At 39.5% G+C, this 20,240-nt stretch overlaps 1 protein-coding gene across 8 annotated transcripts in view; it reads right to left on the reverse strand.

The window, feature by feature from the left end:
* Window positions 1-20,240, reverse strand: part of LOC121904023 (potassium/sodium hyperpolarization-activated cyclic nucleotide-gated channel 4-like) — an 83,372-nt gene that overhangs the window by 15,238 nt on the left and 47,894 nt on the right. For all 8 annotated transcript variants that reach the window (XM_042421521.1, XM_042421544.1, XM_042421512.1 and 5 more), the window contains 2 exons: window positions 8,035-8,181; window positions 7,435-7,675 (listed from right to left, as the gene is read on the reverse strand). In XM_042421521.1, coding sequence (XP_042277455.1) covers window positions 7,435-7,675; window positions 8,035-8,181 — 388 coding nt within the window. The remainder of the gene's footprint in view (window positions 1-7,434; window positions 7,676-8,034; window positions 8,182-20,240) is intronic.

Below are 20,240 nucleotides of genomic sequence, written 5' to 3' on the forward strand. Positions count from 1 at the left end.
TATGATGTGTTTCATTAAAAAAAAGATAAATATATTTTTAAAAACTCAATTTAAAATGTAATATAAAACAACAAATCTTCAAAGGGGATGTATCATGCACTTTTCCAGGTCTATGTTTTTAATCTGGGGCTCTGCTGGAATATCTTTGCATGATTTACAGTTTAAAAAACTCCTCATTTATACTTGTCCTTTATGCAGCCCCTTAGTTCAGCCACTGTCTGAAACAGGCCGTTTCAGCTCCTGTCTCTTTAAGGCCCCCAATGAGCCCGCTCCATTCTGATTGGCCAGCCTCCAGAAGCTACGTCTCCGCCAGCTTCCCGGGAAGCTCAGGAGGCTACTACAAACCATGACACAATGAGTAGTAGTAGGATTTCACTTGTTTTTTACTTGAAATGGAAACTTGAAACTTCTGATCTGAAATATGTGAGTGGACAACACGAACAACCCATGGAACAACTTAAGCAACAAAGACTATGGAACAGACGGCCATTTGTGGGCATGTGTGAACAATCTGATGTCATCACAAGGAGGAAGTAGAGGTAACATTGGAAAAGAAGCATTCAGAGCAGGTTGAAGCCTGGGCTTTTGACTTGCCGGGAGAATTTTTACAAACGTTCACCTAAAGTTTTAGACCTTTGACTATGTTGAACATAGACATCCAACATCTTAACAGTATAAAAATAACAGAAAATCACAAAAAGCATGCTATGTTTGTATGTAAACGATAGAAATAATACTAGATTAAGATTATTAGGTTTACTGCTCCTAAAAAGATTTATAGTAATACCTGGTAAAACAAATGACTTCCCATCAGCCTCAGCTGTACTTTGTGTTTAGTGCTAATTAGCAAGTGTTAGCATGCTATCTTTCTAAACTAGGATGGTGAACATAGCAAACATCATACCAGGTCTGCCAAGTCTCACACATTGACCGTGAGACTCACACAATTGACACTTTTCACATGCTCTCATGCCACATATCTATTTTCTTACGCAGTGAAAAACGAATTCATAACTGATAACGTCATAGCGCGTAAAGAGGACACTGACAGCGCTTGGACAGACAAGACAGAGCAGCACAGCGCAACAGCAGCACCGTGCAGCAGCGTGCAGCAGCGAGTTATTCAGACATCAGGACGAAAGCCAGAAATATACACAAATCTATGTTATTGTAATTTATTCCCATGCATGCTGCTCAGAGTAATCTCAGTCAGCGGCTCTTCTGGCAACAGCACAGCGTTTCTCCCTCTCCTCTCGCACTGTGTGCACGCAGGCAGGAGTTAGAATGAGTTACTATAGTTACAGGACACTCTGTGTCTCTGTCTCTGGTTATTTCATTCATCCAAATTGTTTGTACTTTGTTGCAATTGTTGACCTTGAAGATGGCCTTGTGAGTACTGAGAATAGCAACCCTCAGGTTTAACAATGTTTAACCAGGTTTACATTTCTGTTAAACAATGTCAATATTTCATTTATATAAACAGTGTTTCCTTGTTTGACCTTGAAGAAGGCCTAGTAGCCTGAAACCTACAACCATTTTAGGCTACATAATGTTTTTTATAAATATAATTTCAAATATGAAATAGCCATTCTTTCAATAATCTTTTCGTGTCCTGATTCACCCAATTATATACCGTTCTTGATGCATTCTTGGTTTTCATATCACCATCAATCTAACTAATCTAGACTAGTGCAGGTGGCTGTTTCTTGACTTAATCCAAGAGGTTAGGTGGTGTAGAAATGCAGGAAAATTGTTTAAAATTGCAATTTTTTTTTCTGGAGGAGGACACCCAGCCCCCCCTCTACCACTTATACATCTTTCCAAGTTTGCGCCCCCATTTTAAAACATAACCAGATGCACATGGTTAAGAGCAGATCTTTCTTATCCTATGTTTTGCAGAAAAATATGTGTAATCAAAAATGCCAGCCAATAAACACGTATTGGCAAAAAGAAAAAGACTTATGAAAAGGTGTTGGTTCATAAGGCCAGAGAGAGGTTGAGTGACCACGAATAATACTCATTTTATCATGAACAAAAATAAGTACTAAAATAAGTAAGACAGTAGCCCCCCCCCCATCACAGAGTCACTACTCTTTGTTGCTTTCATGTTAGCAACAATTTGGTGAGTAGATAGTATAGTAACAGTGAAAATCGTAACACACTGCTGGATGACAAGTTAACTTGTGCAATGCACTGTTCAACTCTAGATGGCTTTTGTTGATGGATTGTGAGTTACATTTATTTTATTTATGAATGCTCTACTCTCACTGCTTACTCACATCTGCTGTGAGTCATCGCAACGCTCCCCAAATCCTGCATGAAATCATAGAACGCTCTGCCTCTGTATTCTGTAAGGGGCGTGTTTTTTCTTCTCAAACTGACTGCTGCCTCAACAATTACCCTTTTTGTGTGGTCCTTACGAGCAATGAGATGATTCATAATCAGCTCAAAATTGTGGGCTTTGTTAGCTCAAATTAACAAAGCTATAATATCTGTCATGATACAAGATAAGTGATTGGCTGTGAATTAAATATCTCATTATACTCAAAATATTTGATTCTAAAAACAAAAAAAGTGAAAACAACAAAATAGCTCTAAAGATGAAACTCTGAGAATAACTCTACTACTTGATAAATCTCCCTATCCCGTCCCCCTGCTGTCCTGCTCTCCTTTGAGTTTATCTGGCCCAGCAGTGATATTTGTTCCCAAAACTATTTGTCAGGATGCCATTGTTTCCTAAAGGAAAACTGCTTCTGTGCACTAGAAGATGTTACTTTTCTGTTGCCATTATGTGTTTCTTTTTCAGGAGGACTAAGATGTCATGTTCTGTGACCTTGGTAAGAAAACACTGGTCTTTCTGTTGGATGATGCAGCACACGTGTCTTGGGCTCTTATGGGGAAAATGCTTCCCTTGTGTCCCTGCACCAGCTCTCAAAGTGGAGAGCAGACTGCATGCCATGCAAGATGTCAGTGTGTGTGTATGTGTGGGGAGAAAGCAGTGCAATAGATAAGGAACTGAAAATAGAATTAAAGGACTGAATAATCACAATCAATTTTTGAATTCAGATTCAACTAACATAATGTTTCTCACCATTTATAGAAGTGCAATAGCCACTCTCCTTCACCTTCTCGTTGGGTTCATTCCAATGGGCAAACTGAATCTCATGAGACTTCCTGATTAAATAAAGGTTAAATAAAATAAAATTAATACAATTGTTTAGGTCTTTAAAGGCATGATATATCTCCATTTTCCTATACATGATGCTCACAGTATAATGTCCACATGTCCTACATAGAAAGAGAGGGTCACTAACTATGCTCTCTGTAAGGTTTTACTGACTTTCTCTTGGCTACATCCACACTGGGAACAGGTAGCTGTGCAAAATACAGTTAACAAAACCCGCAGTCTACGCAAGCTGAATGTTTTGTTGTACATACAAAAATACTGCAGTATGGAGATATACAGTACAAATAAAATTAATTTTTTAAATTAAATTTTTTAAATTAAATATCCCAAGTGATTCCAAGTCATTCTGTAAAAAATATAAATAAAAAATTCCTTTTATGATATAATATTAAGGTAAAGTAAGTAGAAACCAGAAAAAACGCACGATAACATGCAAATATGTTTTCAGTGATTACATGGCAAAATAAAATTTAGAGATGAACAAAACATTACGCTGCTCATAACTTGGCAACTCTAAACTCTTTTCTCTTCACTGAGCTTCTTGACAAGGCTATATTAATTAAAGAATTTGAATTACTTTAAGGTAATTAATGTAGTGAGACTAGATTACAACCCCCATAAGCTCTATGACATCATACTGTGTGATAAAAATCACAGACACAAACCACACTTACAGAGATCTACTGCACAGGTGCAACTGTTTTTGTAAATGAAACAGATTTCTGCAGTGAATATTCTTCTTAAGTCTGTGTTTCAAGATTATAATATATGTATGTGTGTGTGTGTGTGTGTGTGTGTGTGTGTGAGTGCCTGCAAACCACTATGCATGATTCTGAGTGAATGCAAATACTGGCCTTTGAATGTGCTTTTACATAAGTCTGTGTGTCCATGTATCTGCATGTGATTGTATGTGTGTACCTGCCTTCTTCTTCTGCTCACAAGTGTGCATGGATGTGAATTAATGAGTATGAGCAGGGCTGCTTGGTCTGTGATGAAGTATCTGTGTCCTGCAGCCTGGTCTGGCAAAGCTCACCTGGACTCTGAGTCCTGCTGTCAGCTCCCATCTCCCTCCCCGACAATGCCCCCAGCCCATGCAGCGGACACTCTCTAACCTTTGAAACATCCGCAGTGGGCTGCCTGATTCCCCGTGACATGCCATGCTCACTCCCTCACTGCATTAGCATAGCTGCGCAAACACCTTCCGTTTGGCTAGCATGCACAGACTGGTAGGGGATATCTGGTGTTTTTTCAGCTGATGCTGGTGTCCCGTCACATCCCATTGTCTCCTTTTCACCCCTGAACAGAAGCTGGATGATGTTTATGTTGGTGAGTGACAAAGGACAAAATAAAACAACATTCAAAGACCAGAAGATGTTTGTGTGAAGGAGAGTATAATATTTCATCCATGACTCAATGACAATGTCTCTCTGTGAAACTAGAATTATGTGAGCAATGTCTTGATTTGTATTTTTTTTAAAACAGATTCACAATGTCTGTTGCAAGGACAGACATTGTGAATCTGCACTGGAGGTTTGGCAACAAAAATATATCTTATATCATCTATATTTGTCATCATATCCCCCGTTCTGTCAACTGCTGCATTCCTCAATCTTTAGGTGATGCTGCTGCAGAACGAGAGGTGCAGGGATGTTAACTGGGTTAAGGACCGGGAGGATTACCTGGATCTTTGCTGTTGCCAGCCCCTCTCACTGACTCACTCAGTCAAGATGGCCATTTGGCAGCTCTATAGCACAGCCAGTCTAAGCTCAGAGAAAGAAAAAAATAAAGGCCAAATAAGTAAAGATAGAGAGAACGGAGATAGGAGGAGTATTAGTTCCCTAACCCAGAACTTCAAGAGACTACGGATTAAAAGAGCACCATTCACAGAGAACCAGTCAGACTGAGTAAAGCCAAAAAGATGACACATGAGATTGCAAACTGTGCAGTCAACTTACTCCCCACCTCAACCCCCCTCCTTCCCTCTGACTCTGTCTCACTTTCTTTTTTTCCCCCTACTCACAGAGCTGCTGCAAGCCACTCACTCAGAGGCAAAGTGAGCCATCTTAGAGGTGCAATCAAAGGCAACTTTTGATAAGCACCTCTGACTGGCATTCAGGGCCACCACAAGGTCATGGAGCTCTCCTCCTAACAAGAGAGAGACGCAGTCTGCACTGGCAACACATCAATTACTGCAGGCAACAAAGGATGAACTATAACAACACAATAACCTGCTCAGTCTGGGCACTGAGAGGGCAGCGGAGATGCTGTTCGGATAAGTGTTTCAATACTGAACTATAAGGAGAGAAAGAGGGAAGTGGAGTGGGGGTGGGAGGGTGTGCATGTTTTCTTTCTGAGCCCAGAGCAGCGTCCAGAGAGCAGGCTTGGCAGCAATCCATGTGTCCCTTGGCGTTAGTACTGCAGTCACATTACATTTCCCCTCTCCAGTGGATCGCTGTGTGCCCAGCCGACGCTCCTATCCAGGACATGTCGTGTCCACTTTAGACTTTAGGCTCTCTGACTCGAGCTAATCCAACAGCTAACAAACTGGAGCAGACTGCTGAGTATATAATTGTGTAAATAATTCAGGTTGTCTATGAATGAATGAATTATAGTACATGAGTTTGCTGAGATGCTGATGAGCATATACGCCTGCCATTTGCTGTACTGTAAACTGCAGCCTGCTGACAAGGAGCCTGTTTGACAAAAAACAAAGCTGTTCAACAACTGGACAGCTTCTGCTCCTCCTTCACATGCTCACACATTCACACTGTACACGATACACAGACAAAACATTGCAATCCGTGTCGAGCAGGTGTCCGTGTCCCTGCACATAACATAAAAAAAAACAACAACAACAACTGCTCATTGCTTTAGACTTCCTTCTTGCTGATACTGACAGCCACACTGAGATCCACATGTGCCACATACTCCCTGTGCTGATCCTGCACCAATTAATTTCATGAATGACTAACTCGTGTTTGGTAACAAACTCCCACTGGCTCTAGGCTTACCTCACTAGCCCCAACCCTTACACCCCCAGAGAAATGGCACTTCCAGGAATAGTCACAAGATAATGGAGTCAAAAGCCTTGTCCCTATAATGCGCAAGAGGGGAAAATAATTACAGATCCAAGGCTTAAGATTACAGCAAGCAAGCTAGTTTCTTTTCCAAAACCAGTGCATTTGCACTTTTGTGGGTTTCACTACTCACATTTAAGTTCACTCAAGGAAAAAAAAAAAGTCAAATGTCTTTAGAAGATAATGATCTTTGAATGACAGAATGTCCAAGCTGTCGCACAAACCGTGACATTACCAGGACGTGTGTGCTGGAAACAAGCTTATAAGCACACTAAACCTCTCCCTGAATCTGAATTACGCCTTGCTGAGGAGGGACTGAAGGAGGGAACATTTTGGACAACATTTGAGACAACATGGCTCTAGAGAGAGCCAGGGCCATGTTGTCTAAAATGTTGATTAGTTTTGGCATATGTAGAGATAGATTGCCTGCCATCTTTTCATTATTTCTCTGGAACCCCCGGAGAGAGGGCATGGAGATGGACTTGAGCAGGCAAAGCGTAATTAAACTTCCACAGGCAGGTCATGTGCTGTTAAACGCTTTGCCACCATTTCTCATTACTTAACAGTGTAGTCTAAATGATACGCTGTCACTGGGCAAATTAATTGGTATTTGGTGAGGGCAGTATGGCAGCATTGTCTCCTACATGTGTCATAGGCTCTCTGGGACCATGAGAGAGCTACGCATTATCTGACCCTGATTAAGAACATAACACGAGTTAAGTACATAACAACTCTGGGTTATCGCTTAAGTCTCAAGCATTCATATAATATGTAATTTCACAGCTTTCTGACCTCTGTGACCTTCAAATGCATATTTCTTAATATTCACCACAGTGAGTACTGTTTTCTTAATTTGCCCTACATTTAAGAGACAGCTCGTGATGTGAATTAAGGGAAAAATCCTGCATAAACCATGAAGCAGAATTTTAGGTGAGGTGACAAGCAATGCACAATATATTACTGAAAGCTCACAAGGAGCTAATATCTGAGCCTGAATAGCATTATCCAAATGCTGTTGCCTCACAAATCAAAATTCAAGCCTAGGCCTATGTCTTAAAGGACACCATTATTAATATTAAAAGAGGACAGATTTAGGTTCCACATAAAGATGTGCGTGAGTGCATGTGACCTTTGAGTTTGTGTTTCTGGTGCAGCACCAACTCGTCTTACCCCCGAAGTAGGAGCCGTCTGAAAGCTTGGTCTCTTTATTGCCTTTGGTCAGTACACTGACAACCCCATGTTGTATGAAGTACATTTTCTTGCCAATGGTGCCCTCCCTGATGATGTAATCCCCAGGCTGGAACACCTCGAACTTCAGCTTGGTGAGCATGGAAGTGACAAAGTTGGGGTCGGCGTTGGCAAACAGAGGCATTGAGGCCACCAGTTTTCGACAGTTAAAGTTGATGATTTCCTGTGTGAGCACACAGAATAAAAATTGAAAGCAGCAGTTAGTAAGGACAGCAGAAAAGAGCTAGAACTGGTGTTTTACAAAATGCATTGACCTGTCACAGTTTCAGACAAGAGTAACAATGGGAAAAATGTCAGCTGTGCAGACATTTGTTTTTCTTTTGTGAGATCCTCTCAGTTTTACTCATTTGGATTTGGCCTCAGGAGAAAAAAACCTTTTTCCCACTGTGCACTTGTGTAAGGGTAAAATGTCAGTGAATGTGAACTGAACTGAGGGGAATGTCAAGCAGAACACAGGCGTTTGAATGTATCACTGCCACATTTGCTGCAGATTTAAACCCCAGACAGAAACACTCATCCCACCTCTCGGAGCGGCTCGTTCAGCTCTCCCAGGATGCTTTCCTCGTCAAACATCTTGCCCTGGTAACGGTGCTCATAGTAGTCATGGATTCTCTGCCTCATATCTGCTGGCAGCTTGTGGAACGACATGTACTGCTCCACCTGTTTGTACTGCAGGGACACAGAGACACACAACAATCAGGTTACTCAAAGGCCATAGTGCTGCATCACAGATACACAGCCACAGGGAACAGCTGGCACTGAGGTCAGACACACAAGGAAATGGAGACGGATACATACAGGGCATATGGGCGCTTGCAGGTAATGCCCAACAAGATAGCATTTTCCCAGTCTGTGATCATACAGTCTCTCTGACTCCCTCAAAAGACGGAAGGCAGTCTGACATAATGTACTAACTCCATATCTGTTTTAAATATTTTTAAAAGTATAGTATCAGCTCTCTAGATATCGAGAAGTGTGTGATCATTGTCAAGAAGTGTCTAGTCATGCTGGCAATTCACTGTGAGCTTGTAAAAGATTGCACCATTGTGGCTAACCTGGATAGCCACTCATAGTAAAGTAAATGTATAACTCCAATATCCAGTTGGAGTTGTCATTTTCAACTAACTTCTTTGGTCATTCTACAGTTATCATTCAATTTCAAAGCTCAAGCCAGAGTTACATCTCATACATTTCAAGTATTTAACAGTGAAATAATGTATTTTTGCATTTGCCTTTGCATTGGGTAAGAGCTGTTCCAACCTAAAGTATGGACATAGTGGGGACAGAAATGTCATTGTCAAGTCAGTCAGGACACTGAAAAAAATGTGGTTAATTGTCATATTAACTTGAGACATATACTGTATATGTGTGTGTGTTTCTTTGTTACATTTGGAGGATATGGTACAATCAAGAATGTGTGAGAGTGTTCTTAGAAAGATGTGATGTGATTACTAATTCAAATCATGCCTTTAAATCAGTGGCAGGAGAAAAAAGAACAGTAGGAAAAAAAGCAAGGCAACCACAGATAAAAGAAAAAAAAAGTTAGTCCAAGATACTAGAGACACTAATGGTTTGTGTGCCCATTTATGCTTGTGTTTTCCTATGTGCGTGTCTATGTGTGAGTGCATGTACTTATGTAGGCTGGTGTAAGTACATGTTTCTGTGTGTGTTTAAGGGGTGTGTGTATGTGTAATATACTATAATATCATAAATTATAACTAAATAATACTTTAACTAAAATACAATCTAAAAGATGTTTTCAATTTTTGTTTCACTTTTGTTTTTGCCTAAATAATACAAATTCATTTCCAGTAGGTACTTACTACCTACCTACTACCAATAACGCCTTATGTATTTATGTATGTGAGTGCAAGGTTGTAATTAGTACAGGGCCTTGTGGCTCCTCAATCACCATGCACACCAAAACACTTATCAGTGTTTCTGTTATACACTGAAAAGGTGTGTGTGTGTGTGCATGTGTGTGTGTGTTTGAATCCTCTCGTCTTTATGTAAATAAATGTATTAAAATGTGTGTGAAATGGCCTTGCATTGATTCTACAGTGCAGGAAGCAAAGATGCAGATCAAAGCCCACCAAGAGCACCTCGGGAATAAGAACAGGTAGAATCCTTGACCCTCAGTGAAAGAAAAAAGAAGAAATTAACCATTCATAGGGCGACGCTGGAAGTACTCTTTGATCACCATTTCTACACTGCCAACACTCTTACCACTCAATGACATGGCCGACCTCAGTTGTCTCCCTCTTTGTTATCTGGCTCTACTCCCCTAGTCACCACTAATCTTAGAGGGGATCATCAAAAGGACAATCTTGTGGAAATATAGCACAGTAAATAAGGACAGCTGTCTCATGCAAGTCAGATTGTTTCTGTGAGAGCAGGAAAGCTGTCAGGGTTCCTGAAAATCAAGAGATGCAAGGGGAGTTTGAGAGAAACACATACTAGGATTAAAAACCTGTTCTATAAAACATGCAGGCAGACTAAACTAAAACCATCCTAGAATGAGTTTGATCAGGGGGCAACAAGGTTTCCAGGTAACAAACACCCTGCTGTATTTGTAATCCTCCTTTAAGCAGCCCTATTTTCCTCTTCTACAATGTTCAGTTGTACAATGCTCTCTTTTTTTGTCCTGCACCCGTCTTTGCCAAATTTAGATGGGTTTTAGTTCATCTGTTTGACCAGAGCCTGTTGAGTCCCTCACAGACGAAGAAGAAAAACAAATGTGACTGCTAAGCTATACAAACAGTTGCATGTCCCTGCTTGTAATAATGACTTTCTACTGTGTTGTCTTTACATTGTTAGTTGCACAAAGACAATCATAAACACTGCAATTTATACATATATTTGCCAGTGCAAGGATACATGTACGCATACAAAGACACATGTGCAGACAGACATATCAGCTAAAATATAATATTCTATGTCCAACCTAGCAAAATTGCTCATATGATACCTGGTAAAAATCCCATCACCTCTTAGAATTGTACATTTGTCAATGCTATGTAAGTGACCTGGAAAATTAAATACTTGCACAAGGAAAAATAAGAAGGGGGAAAGAAGCTTTTAGATATCCAGTTTCTGTGCATGTGGGGAGATGAATGAGTTCTGTCATGGGGTAAGGGTTTGAGTCTTTATCCCTGCAATCCCTTTGGCATAAAATTGAGCATTTACTGATCTGATGATGAAACAGAATCCTTCCACAGAGAGAAACTTCTGTTCCTATCCTCCAAGAGACGGAAAGCTCTAGAAAACAATCACAGACATCTAGCTGCAGTCCCATTGGTTGCTGAGTATTGCAGAGACGATGGCTTGTCTGCGTGTGATTCAAGGGTGAAGATGACAGGTTTAACCCATGTTCTGCATCTAATGTCTTTATGTCTCCTGCATTAGACTTGCCACAGCACGGCACTCTGTTTCACAGGCATGGATTATCATCTTCTTCAGTATGTCTCTCAACCTTTTTTTTTTTTTTAAACTTTCATAGAAAAAGAAAAGAAAATACTGTCAACGTTTAATACATCCATTTATCCTCAGCTTTGCATGTAACAATTTGATTCTCCCGACATGAAAGAACATTAGTCAAGTGAACAAACGCAAGATAATGGTAAATGGACTGTACTTGTATAGTGCCTTTCTAGTCTTCCGACCACTCAAAGCGCTTTTACACTACAAATCACATTCACCCATTCATATGCTGAATGGGTACAGGGGCTACAATGCAAGGTCCCAACCTGCCCATCAGAGGAAACTAACCATTCACACACTGATGGCACAGCTATCAGGAGCAATTTGGGGTTAAGTATCTTGCCCAAGGACACATCGGCACTGGAGGAGCCGGGAATTGGACCGCCGATCTTCCGATTAGTGGATGACCCGTTCTACCTCCTGAGCCACAGCCGCCCCTATTGTGTTTATATTGTTATGAGTACTACTGTACATACAGTTGCTTGGTGTCTCACTCAAAGGCATTTCATATTTATTAATCACTGCTGAGTCTCCCAAGAGTAGCCGATAGGGTTTTAAAGACACTAACCATAGGGGGACGGCGGTCTCCTGATGCTATGATGGGCTGATAATACCCCCTGTGACAGGAAATTATCTTATTGCTGCACAACCACCATCACACTGCCACCAGGAAGATCCCTGCTCTCCTGCTCTTCTTGGCTAAATCCAATCATAGTCAGCATTAAGGAGTTAATCATTCCATCATCAGCTGTCCTCACCGCTCTCTGAAAACCAGGGGGTTCAGGCTGCAGGGGGCTGTTCCCAATTTAAAAGTGGCCGATAAGAACAATTGGATTCCCCCCCTTTCTTTCTCTCTAAAATGTTAAAAATGGCCTCAAAACAAGTTGCTAAAACAACACACTGGCAAAGTTAAAGGAATAGTTTGACATTTTGGTATGCTAATTTGCTTTCTTGTCAAGATATGAGAAGATTGATACCACACTGAAGCTATAGCCAGCAGCTGGTTAGCTTAGCTTAGGACAAAAACTGAAAACAGGGGAAAGTTACTGTGCCCAGCCAAAAAAACAGTCCAGATCATAACCCCTTGTAAAACCACAACGAGTTGCTTTGGTGTGGATTAAACAAAGAAGATAAAACGTGTTAATAAGTGAGCTTTAGAGGTGCCGGTTGGTGGACTTTCTTAGCTTTAGAAAGAGTCAGGCTAGCTGTTCCCTCTGTTTACAGTCTTTGTGCTAAGCTAAGCTAAATAGCTAGTGGTGGCAGCTTCATATTGCAACATTTGGCTGTGACCATCTGAAGATGTTGAATTCTTATGCTATTTAAATTTACACAAAGTGCTAGCCTTGCATGTACTAACTGGTACTAAGATTCTTTACTGTAAGAATCTTACTGTACCTTGAAGTATGTTACAGTAGAGAGGACCTTTTTTGTCTATTTGGGTGAGCCTATTACCCTTCAGTCGGCATTACTGGTAGCATACTCTGCCCTCTGAACTACAGAGAACAGCATTCTCATGCTATTTCATTTCACAAATCCTTTCCCTCACTTCTCAGTTTTGATCTTTCTCCATACCGCCATTCTTTGATCTGTTTCCCATTTGTATTTTTTCTTTTTGTCCCTCTTCTCTTTTATCATGCTTTTCTTTTTTTTCCCCAATTCCCTTCTCTCTCATGCAGCTCTCCAAGCAGATGCATATTTTTACCAAATAAAATATGAATAATTCATTTCCCAAAAGACATGTCAGCCACTTAATTACACTTTCTAAACATTTATTTTTCTCCACTTTTCTCTGTCTCCTTCTCTCTAACCTTGCTTTGCATGGTCAAAAGGTATAGGTCATGTAACAAGGATTACTTATGTCTTAAATACAGTATTTGAATCCACTAACGTCAAGTTGCAAAAATGGGCAACAAAGAATTTACCAAACCACATTATTAGAGAATACTCCATCCTCTTTGATTTTGATTTCTGTATGTGTTAGAGGACAGCTCAATGCCAAATGGTTGTAACACCATTGATTTAGGGACTGGCAGTAGCTATCATTGGTAGCAGTCTGTATACTATAGTGAGAATTATGCCACAGAGAGACAGGTGGTCTCATAAAATGACTGCTACATATCTTATATCCAATTATTCCACCAGTTTAATGGGAAATTACGGTTTATTTGAACCCGATGTATTTCCCATAAATGTGGCAGTTGTGACTCTATATGTCCTGCAAACTTTGATCTCTGCAGGTCTTTTATTGAGATTCCGGAGATTCAGACTGAGATTCGGGTGAACAAGGCCTTGCAAGGCCCTCTGTCAGCCTCCTACTACTTCTGAAAGAAACATGATTTTTACATGATTTTTAAATGATTTTTACATGATTTTTACATGAATCACTTCAACTTTTTTTTTCTGTCTGTCACATGAGTCTGAAGGAAAGTAAACACAGGAACTAGCCACCCGTAGCAGCATTATGGTTAAATGCATAGAGAACTACATGTTGCTACTGAATATCTATCTGTCATTACTGGAATGACAATCTCAGTATGAAGACTGAAAATGTGTCGGGGGGTTTACATTTGCCATGACCTATTAAAGGGTTTTTTTGGGGAGTTTTTCCCTATCCGAATCGCAGGTCTAAAGATAGAGGATATTGTATTGCTGTAAAGATTGTAAAGCCCCCTGAGGCAAATTTGTGATCTGTGATATTACGCTATACAAATAAAATTGACTTGAGTGAAATATACAGTATATTGACATTGGTTGCTGTTTTCACTTGCTTTTCGTTGTGCATTTAATAATCTGGGATTTAATGTAGTACCTCTGGGGCATGTCAACAGGCCTGACTCAGCAGTAAAAGTTATGTGGCAGACAGAGAGGAAAAGGGAATCTAACAGGGTTTAGATTAATGCCAACAGTCAGGTCCCGACTAATGAGAACAGCTTTTACTGTAAGGCAGAATCAGCCTTAAGCTCCTCAACTTGTTGACAGCTGTGTCCTTGGGTTGATTGTGGTATTGGTATTTGGGTATTGAGTATGGTATTGGTATATTGGTACAGCATTTATATTTTCTCCCTTCCTTGGAAAGAATGGGTGATCTCTATCAAGTGCAAACATAGTCTCCCTCTGATGACTATTTACTGCATTTCCAAAGGGACTGAAGTGGGGGAACAAAAGATCTCTAGAGCCTCTTCACCCACAAATAACCAGCTTTGGGCCTCTTATTAAGTATTCCCCAAAGAGCCATGTTTAATTGCCAAGTGTTAATTAGAGATTTAAAGGGGAGGGGTGCAGCATCCCATTGCTATTTCCTTCTAAAGCCATTTGGGACTGGCATGCCACAACATGCCATTCATATACAAGTCGATTTCATCACCGATTACCAACAACAAACAGAACAACTCACTTATCCTGCACTGAATAATATGAATAAAATACTGTTAAAAACCTGAGAGGAGAAATGCTGCGGATCACAGAGCTTCCATATGCTGGTAAGTAAGACAACATGGATCACAAGTCACCCACAAATGAGTGAGATTATCTTTTTTGTTTTGTGTCCCCATTCCCATCTCTGTGTGCTGTGTACATTTGCACTGTAGAGGGCCATAGTTAAAGATAAGCAGCGGCTTACTGAGAGCTGGAGTGGCAGGCATACCCTGTATGCACAGTCACATGTGCAGCCATCTTGTGCCCCCAATCTGGAGAGATGTAATTCTCTTTGTGTGATAATGGTTCTCTACATGCCTGAGACAAGAGGGAGCAATCCTCAGGGGAATTTGGCAGATGCTTAACCTGTTCCAGCTCACAATGTTTTATACTGTGGTGTAGCAGAGCTGCTTGCTGGGTAATACAAGGGTTCAGTGTGGAGATGAGAGACCCCAGCAGATTAGTGTATAATACTACTAATGGGGTATTACAATATTACAGTACTGTAGTATTCTACACTACAGTGTAATTCTACAGGGTAGAGCTGAGATAACTAGTCGATTAATCAACCGACAGAATATTAATCAGCAACTATTTTGACTATCGCTTAATTTTTTAAGTCATTAATCTCACAAAAATGCCAACATCCTTTCTTTCCAGCTTCTTAATTGTAAATACTTGCTGCTTTTCTTTCTCATATATAGAAGTAAAATGAATATCTTTGGGTTTTAGACTGCTTGTCAGACAAAACAAGTAATTTGAAGACATCACCTTGGGCTTACGGAAATTGCGATGGACATTTCTTCTCTATTTTCTGACATTTCATGGACCAAATTATTATTTGAGAAAATAATTGGATTTATCAGATCAAACAGACTTATTAATAATGAATTGTTAGTTGCAAGGTCTGTGTATCCTCCATCTAAAGCTGTGTTCAACTTGTTTGATAACACGATAAACAAATATACAATGCATTGTTTTGTTTTTCTGTTTTTCGTGTAAATTAAAAAAAAAAAAACGGAAATCCATGTGCATTTCCCGTTTTTGTCTTCAAATTGGCAATTGGAATAGAAATTCAGCCAAAACCAGAAAACAATTTCTTTTTTATTGTTATATTAACTGCCCCTACTGCATCTCTACAAAAACATTATCATTGGCTATGCTTGCCACAGCATAGATAGATAGATAGATAGATAGATAGATAGATAGATAGATAGACGTGACCATGACCATGATTTCAGTTGGGGGTACAGGGGTGCTGACTATTGTCTGAAAAACATTATTTCAGAAGCTAAAAGTTTAATTCTGTGTCCCCTGGAGAGTTTCTTCTGTCCTGTCAAGTTTATAACTACAGTTTTAAGATTTGCTGCTTGAGGTTTTTATTCGTGCTGCAGCACCTTCACTCCAAGGTGCAGCATCCCCACCTCCAGGTGGCTGGCAACCCATAGGCCCATTTGTGGTATTGCAATAATTTATTTTTTTTGTGTGTATGTTGTGTGTGAGCTGGTCTAGCAAAAATAGACCTTGCATATAAAGATAGGGGAGTGGGGACAAGAACCAGGCATGCCCGACCGAGCCACTTACAGTGGATATTTCACTCCACCTCTACTGGTCCCTGTAGGCGATATTGCTTTTTAAATTATGTCGAGCAGCGCCAGCTTTCCAGATGATTTCTTTATTGTGTTGTATTGATGTATGAGTGTTTTCTTTAACGATTTACTTTAAAGATTAGAGAGGCTGCTTTCAGTAATTGTAAATGTTTCAATGCGCACAGTAATGTCACTGAAGCAAATATCGTGGGACACTTAAGCAGCATAACTAAAAACTGTAGTTATAAACTTGACAGGACAGAGGAAACTCTCCAGGGGAAACAGAATTAAACTTTTAGCTTCTGAAATAAATTTTTTAGACAGCTTTGATGGAGCTCAGGATTTATCAGGAAGACGGCTGCTTTACTCCAAACAATTTCACTGTATGAACCTGGACTGTGTTTGTGACTTTTTGGATGTATAGAAGAACATAGAACATTAATTAGATCCTGACCGATCCTGTCAGCGTGTCAGGAGATTTAAATAATCAATGAAGTTATGCTGCTGTGCCTCGTGTTTAAATGTGTACAACGTGTCTCTGTGTGGGCGATCGCTGCAGGAATTTAATAAAGTCAGAAACTCTTTTGGGGGCAAGGGGGGGTTTAATAGTCAGCACCCCCCTGCCCTCAACTGAAATCATGTTCCCGCAGCTATGCTATCCATCCATAACATAGATTTTTTTTTTTTAATTCACATGAAAAACGTGTGAATTATCAAAAAAGTTGAACACACGGAGGACGGAGGGTACACGGACCAGTATAGTCCTGCTACAGGGTTAACAATGTACTCCTTTAGGGACATTTACAGTATACCAAATTAAGGTTGGTACAAAAAATTACTGAAAAAAAAAGAAAAAAGTACATTTTTCTAACACTTTACAAATTATTTATCAAGCAACAAATTCAATTTCCCCAGATGGATTCTGATTTTGAGTATTTGCTGCTAAAAAATAAAAATGATCCATGTCAGAGCACCACTTGGTTAAATTAAACTCATCTTATCTAGAAAGGAGTACTGAGTTCAAATGAAGCCACCACAGAATGTATCACTACTTGACAATTTAACTAAAATCCCATGACTAGAGCACTCAGTAACTAGCACTCTGCACCTCTAGCAGATGGGAGTCACTGAAAAGGTGTCACTAAGAAAAAGCTTACAACATGTGCAGCTCCAGTCGGTCTCTATTGCATTAAGATGTGATAGGGACCCAACCTAATCCATGCAGCAAACTGAGTTAAAAACAGGTAGAAAATTCTCGCTCCTTTAGTATTCTGTTTCCTCGGGCTCTGTTGACACACATCAAAAGACTGGCAACAGGCATATATTTTTTAGCAGCGTGAAAATGAATCTAATAAAGCTGTTTTTCATCTCAGCGGGGGCAACACTTCAACCCTTAGTATCTAGTGTGATTGCTGGGCTCTCCACTTTGTATAACAGTTAACAGCCTGCCTGATTCCTATTTAAGAGCTCATTTAAGTCTGCTTGCTAGCTTCTGACAGCCCAGGCATTTATCACATGGTGCCACATTGTAATAGAATTCTATTCAGGAAAGATTATACCCCAGCTTTCTGATGATAATTTTCACCATCTTTGAGAGCAGAGATTTTTTTTCACATGCTTTTGCTCTTTCTCGTCTGTACACTTCTGAGATTCCTTCATAGACTGATTCTCTTCATCATCATCCCCCAGAGGGATTTCACTGATTTGTTTCCCGTCTAAATTTAACTGTTACCTGGACATCACCTCTGCATGCCAACTGAACAGATGGCCTCTCATCATGGCCATACAGCCGTGTGTATGAGGGCTCCATGCTCTACTTTTTACAGCTCATTTACAGTGGATGAATGTAGAGCCTGCGTCACTTCAAAAGCAGAATGAGTTAGTTAAATGTGACATTGTTGGTGCTTGGCTCAGCATTGATCAGCATTTTGCATTAACTTTGCACTTCCTTCACTGACTAAACAGAGACCTGAGGTCAGTATCTAGCCTCCGTCCCTCTGCGACAGTTCTGTGAGTAAGTTTGTGTCATCAGGCATCAGGTGCTTACCAACTGGCAGGCTCAGGTCAAACATCAAACACAACTCAACCACACACAGACAGCACAATGCATTAGCTTACTCTAGCCTGCATCCAGCTCCACGGATTACAAATATTAATTTCCATATTACTATATGTATCTAATATACACAGTATTTGTGAATATTGTGTAATAAGCATGATTGTTAAAAAAAGATGTCAGTGATTTATAGGGCTGCAGAGAGTCTACACTCACAATTCCTGCTACTTCACAGACTGGTGGTGTATGCAAATGATGCAGTTTTGTAGTCTTGCTGACAGCATCTTTGGAATATCAACATGAACATTTTTGGCTTCTGAACACAAAAACTCCAAACTGCAAACTGCAGAGAATCATTACAGTCTGCCAACATCCAACAGAGAAAAATACTGGTGGCATTTCCGGCATTTACTAATGAGGCTAAATGTCTAGTTCTTCATATTTCACGATCTGTAATCTGCAACATCAGCTATGCATGTGTTGAGTCAGCATGCTAAATTAAGTATTAGAAGAGTGTCTAAACAACTGTGATGTTGTTTAGAAACCAACAACAAGAGTTGCAACCAAGATGAAGAGCTACATCTTGTGTCAGAGCTGTGGGTAAACATATTCATGAGAGTTGAAAGACAAACAGATTTTTCCAGTAAGACCCACCGTCAAACATACTGAAATATTTGATGAATCAATAAACACTTTGTGAATCAAAAACAGCAGTCTGTGATCCAAATGTAGAAGAAAAATCAAGACACAAGATCACAAAATGCTTTTCCTTTGAAACTGATCAAAAGATCTTTAAATAGAAGGATTAACATAAGAAAAACACTTGAACAACTTAATGAATGAATGAATAACTGAACTACAATAAAAATAAGTTTAGTTATTACGATGAATTAATATTAATATTAATAATAATTATTATAACTTATTCATGTTGTTTGATACTGTAAGATGTTTGTTATGTACATAGATCACATTTTTTTCAATTTTCCATCCAATATTCAAACTCTTCAAATATATACAGTAATAGACTTCATATTTAGGTAGCCACAATTTTGAATCTTTAATATGGGTAATACTGTAGGTCTACAACAGTGAATAGTCAAATCAAATATCAAATTTGGAAATATTTCATTTTTTCATTACAGTACATACAAACGTACTATATCTATGTATTACATACTCATTTATTTTAACATCTGCACATTTTATGGCATCTATAAATATCAGATACGTCACAACTTCACATGATACTAAGTATATGGTTTTGCTTGTTTAGGCCACTTAAATTAAGCACTCATACCCATGTGAGAAAAAATCTATTGCAGTCTTTCTTATGGATTTTGTTGCATATTTACCTCTGAATTTCCTCTTAAATTTCGCTACACACTAAATACACAGACAACCACTCTCTGTAATCCTATAATAATCATATAATGTGTTACAAATGCACTCTACTTTTGATGAGTACTGTTGTCAAGAATTAAAGCTCCTCAGTGTCCTTGTACTTTGCGTAAGTACCCACCCTGAGAGTGAGTTTGTGAGTTCATTAACACTCATGAAAGTGCTCTGACGGGACAGATTAATACAAGTACATATACTATTATTTAAAGTATCCTCCACATAATATGCAAATATCCAAAGAGGGAAAGCATATATGATTAAAAATGTTTTTTTTCGTTGAACACTATTTGTATTTGATATTTCAAAGTGCTGGGTTGTTGGTGTGCTTAATGTTTTTATGCAGAATTCCTTGCACAAACCACACTCACTAGTGGGTGATACAAAGGTGTGAATGATGAGTTAACACCTGTTATTTAATGATGCCTTCCTTTATTGCCACATTCGTCACTGGATTAGAGAACAAATATTTGTATAAATGTTGGTAATCATCAAAGAAAATCTTAGGATCATTATATGAAAGATATAAATATCTTTCATATTATGATCCTAAGATTTTTTTTTTCAAAGATGTAACAAAGAACCACCACAGCATGTTTTAACTAATGACTGCCACTAACTAGAATCATCTCACACAGTTGTGTATAATAACTTTGTGTATGATGGCAGGTTGGCCATTGCTTGCCGCGTTGGTGGTGGTTCACTGAGCAGATTTCTCTCTAGGCTGGGTCCCTGCTGACAAGAACAGCTGGCTCCGTCATGGTGGCCCAATGGCCATCTGAAAACAGCCA

Source organism: Thunnus maccoyii, chromosome 1 (genome assembly GCF_910596095.1).
Source record: "Thunnus maccoyii chromosome 1, fThuMac1.1, whole genome shotgun sequence".
In the NCBI taxonomy this organism is placed as follows: Eukaryota; Metazoa; Chordata; class Actinopteri; order Scombriformes; family Scombridae; genus Thunnus; species Thunnus maccoyii.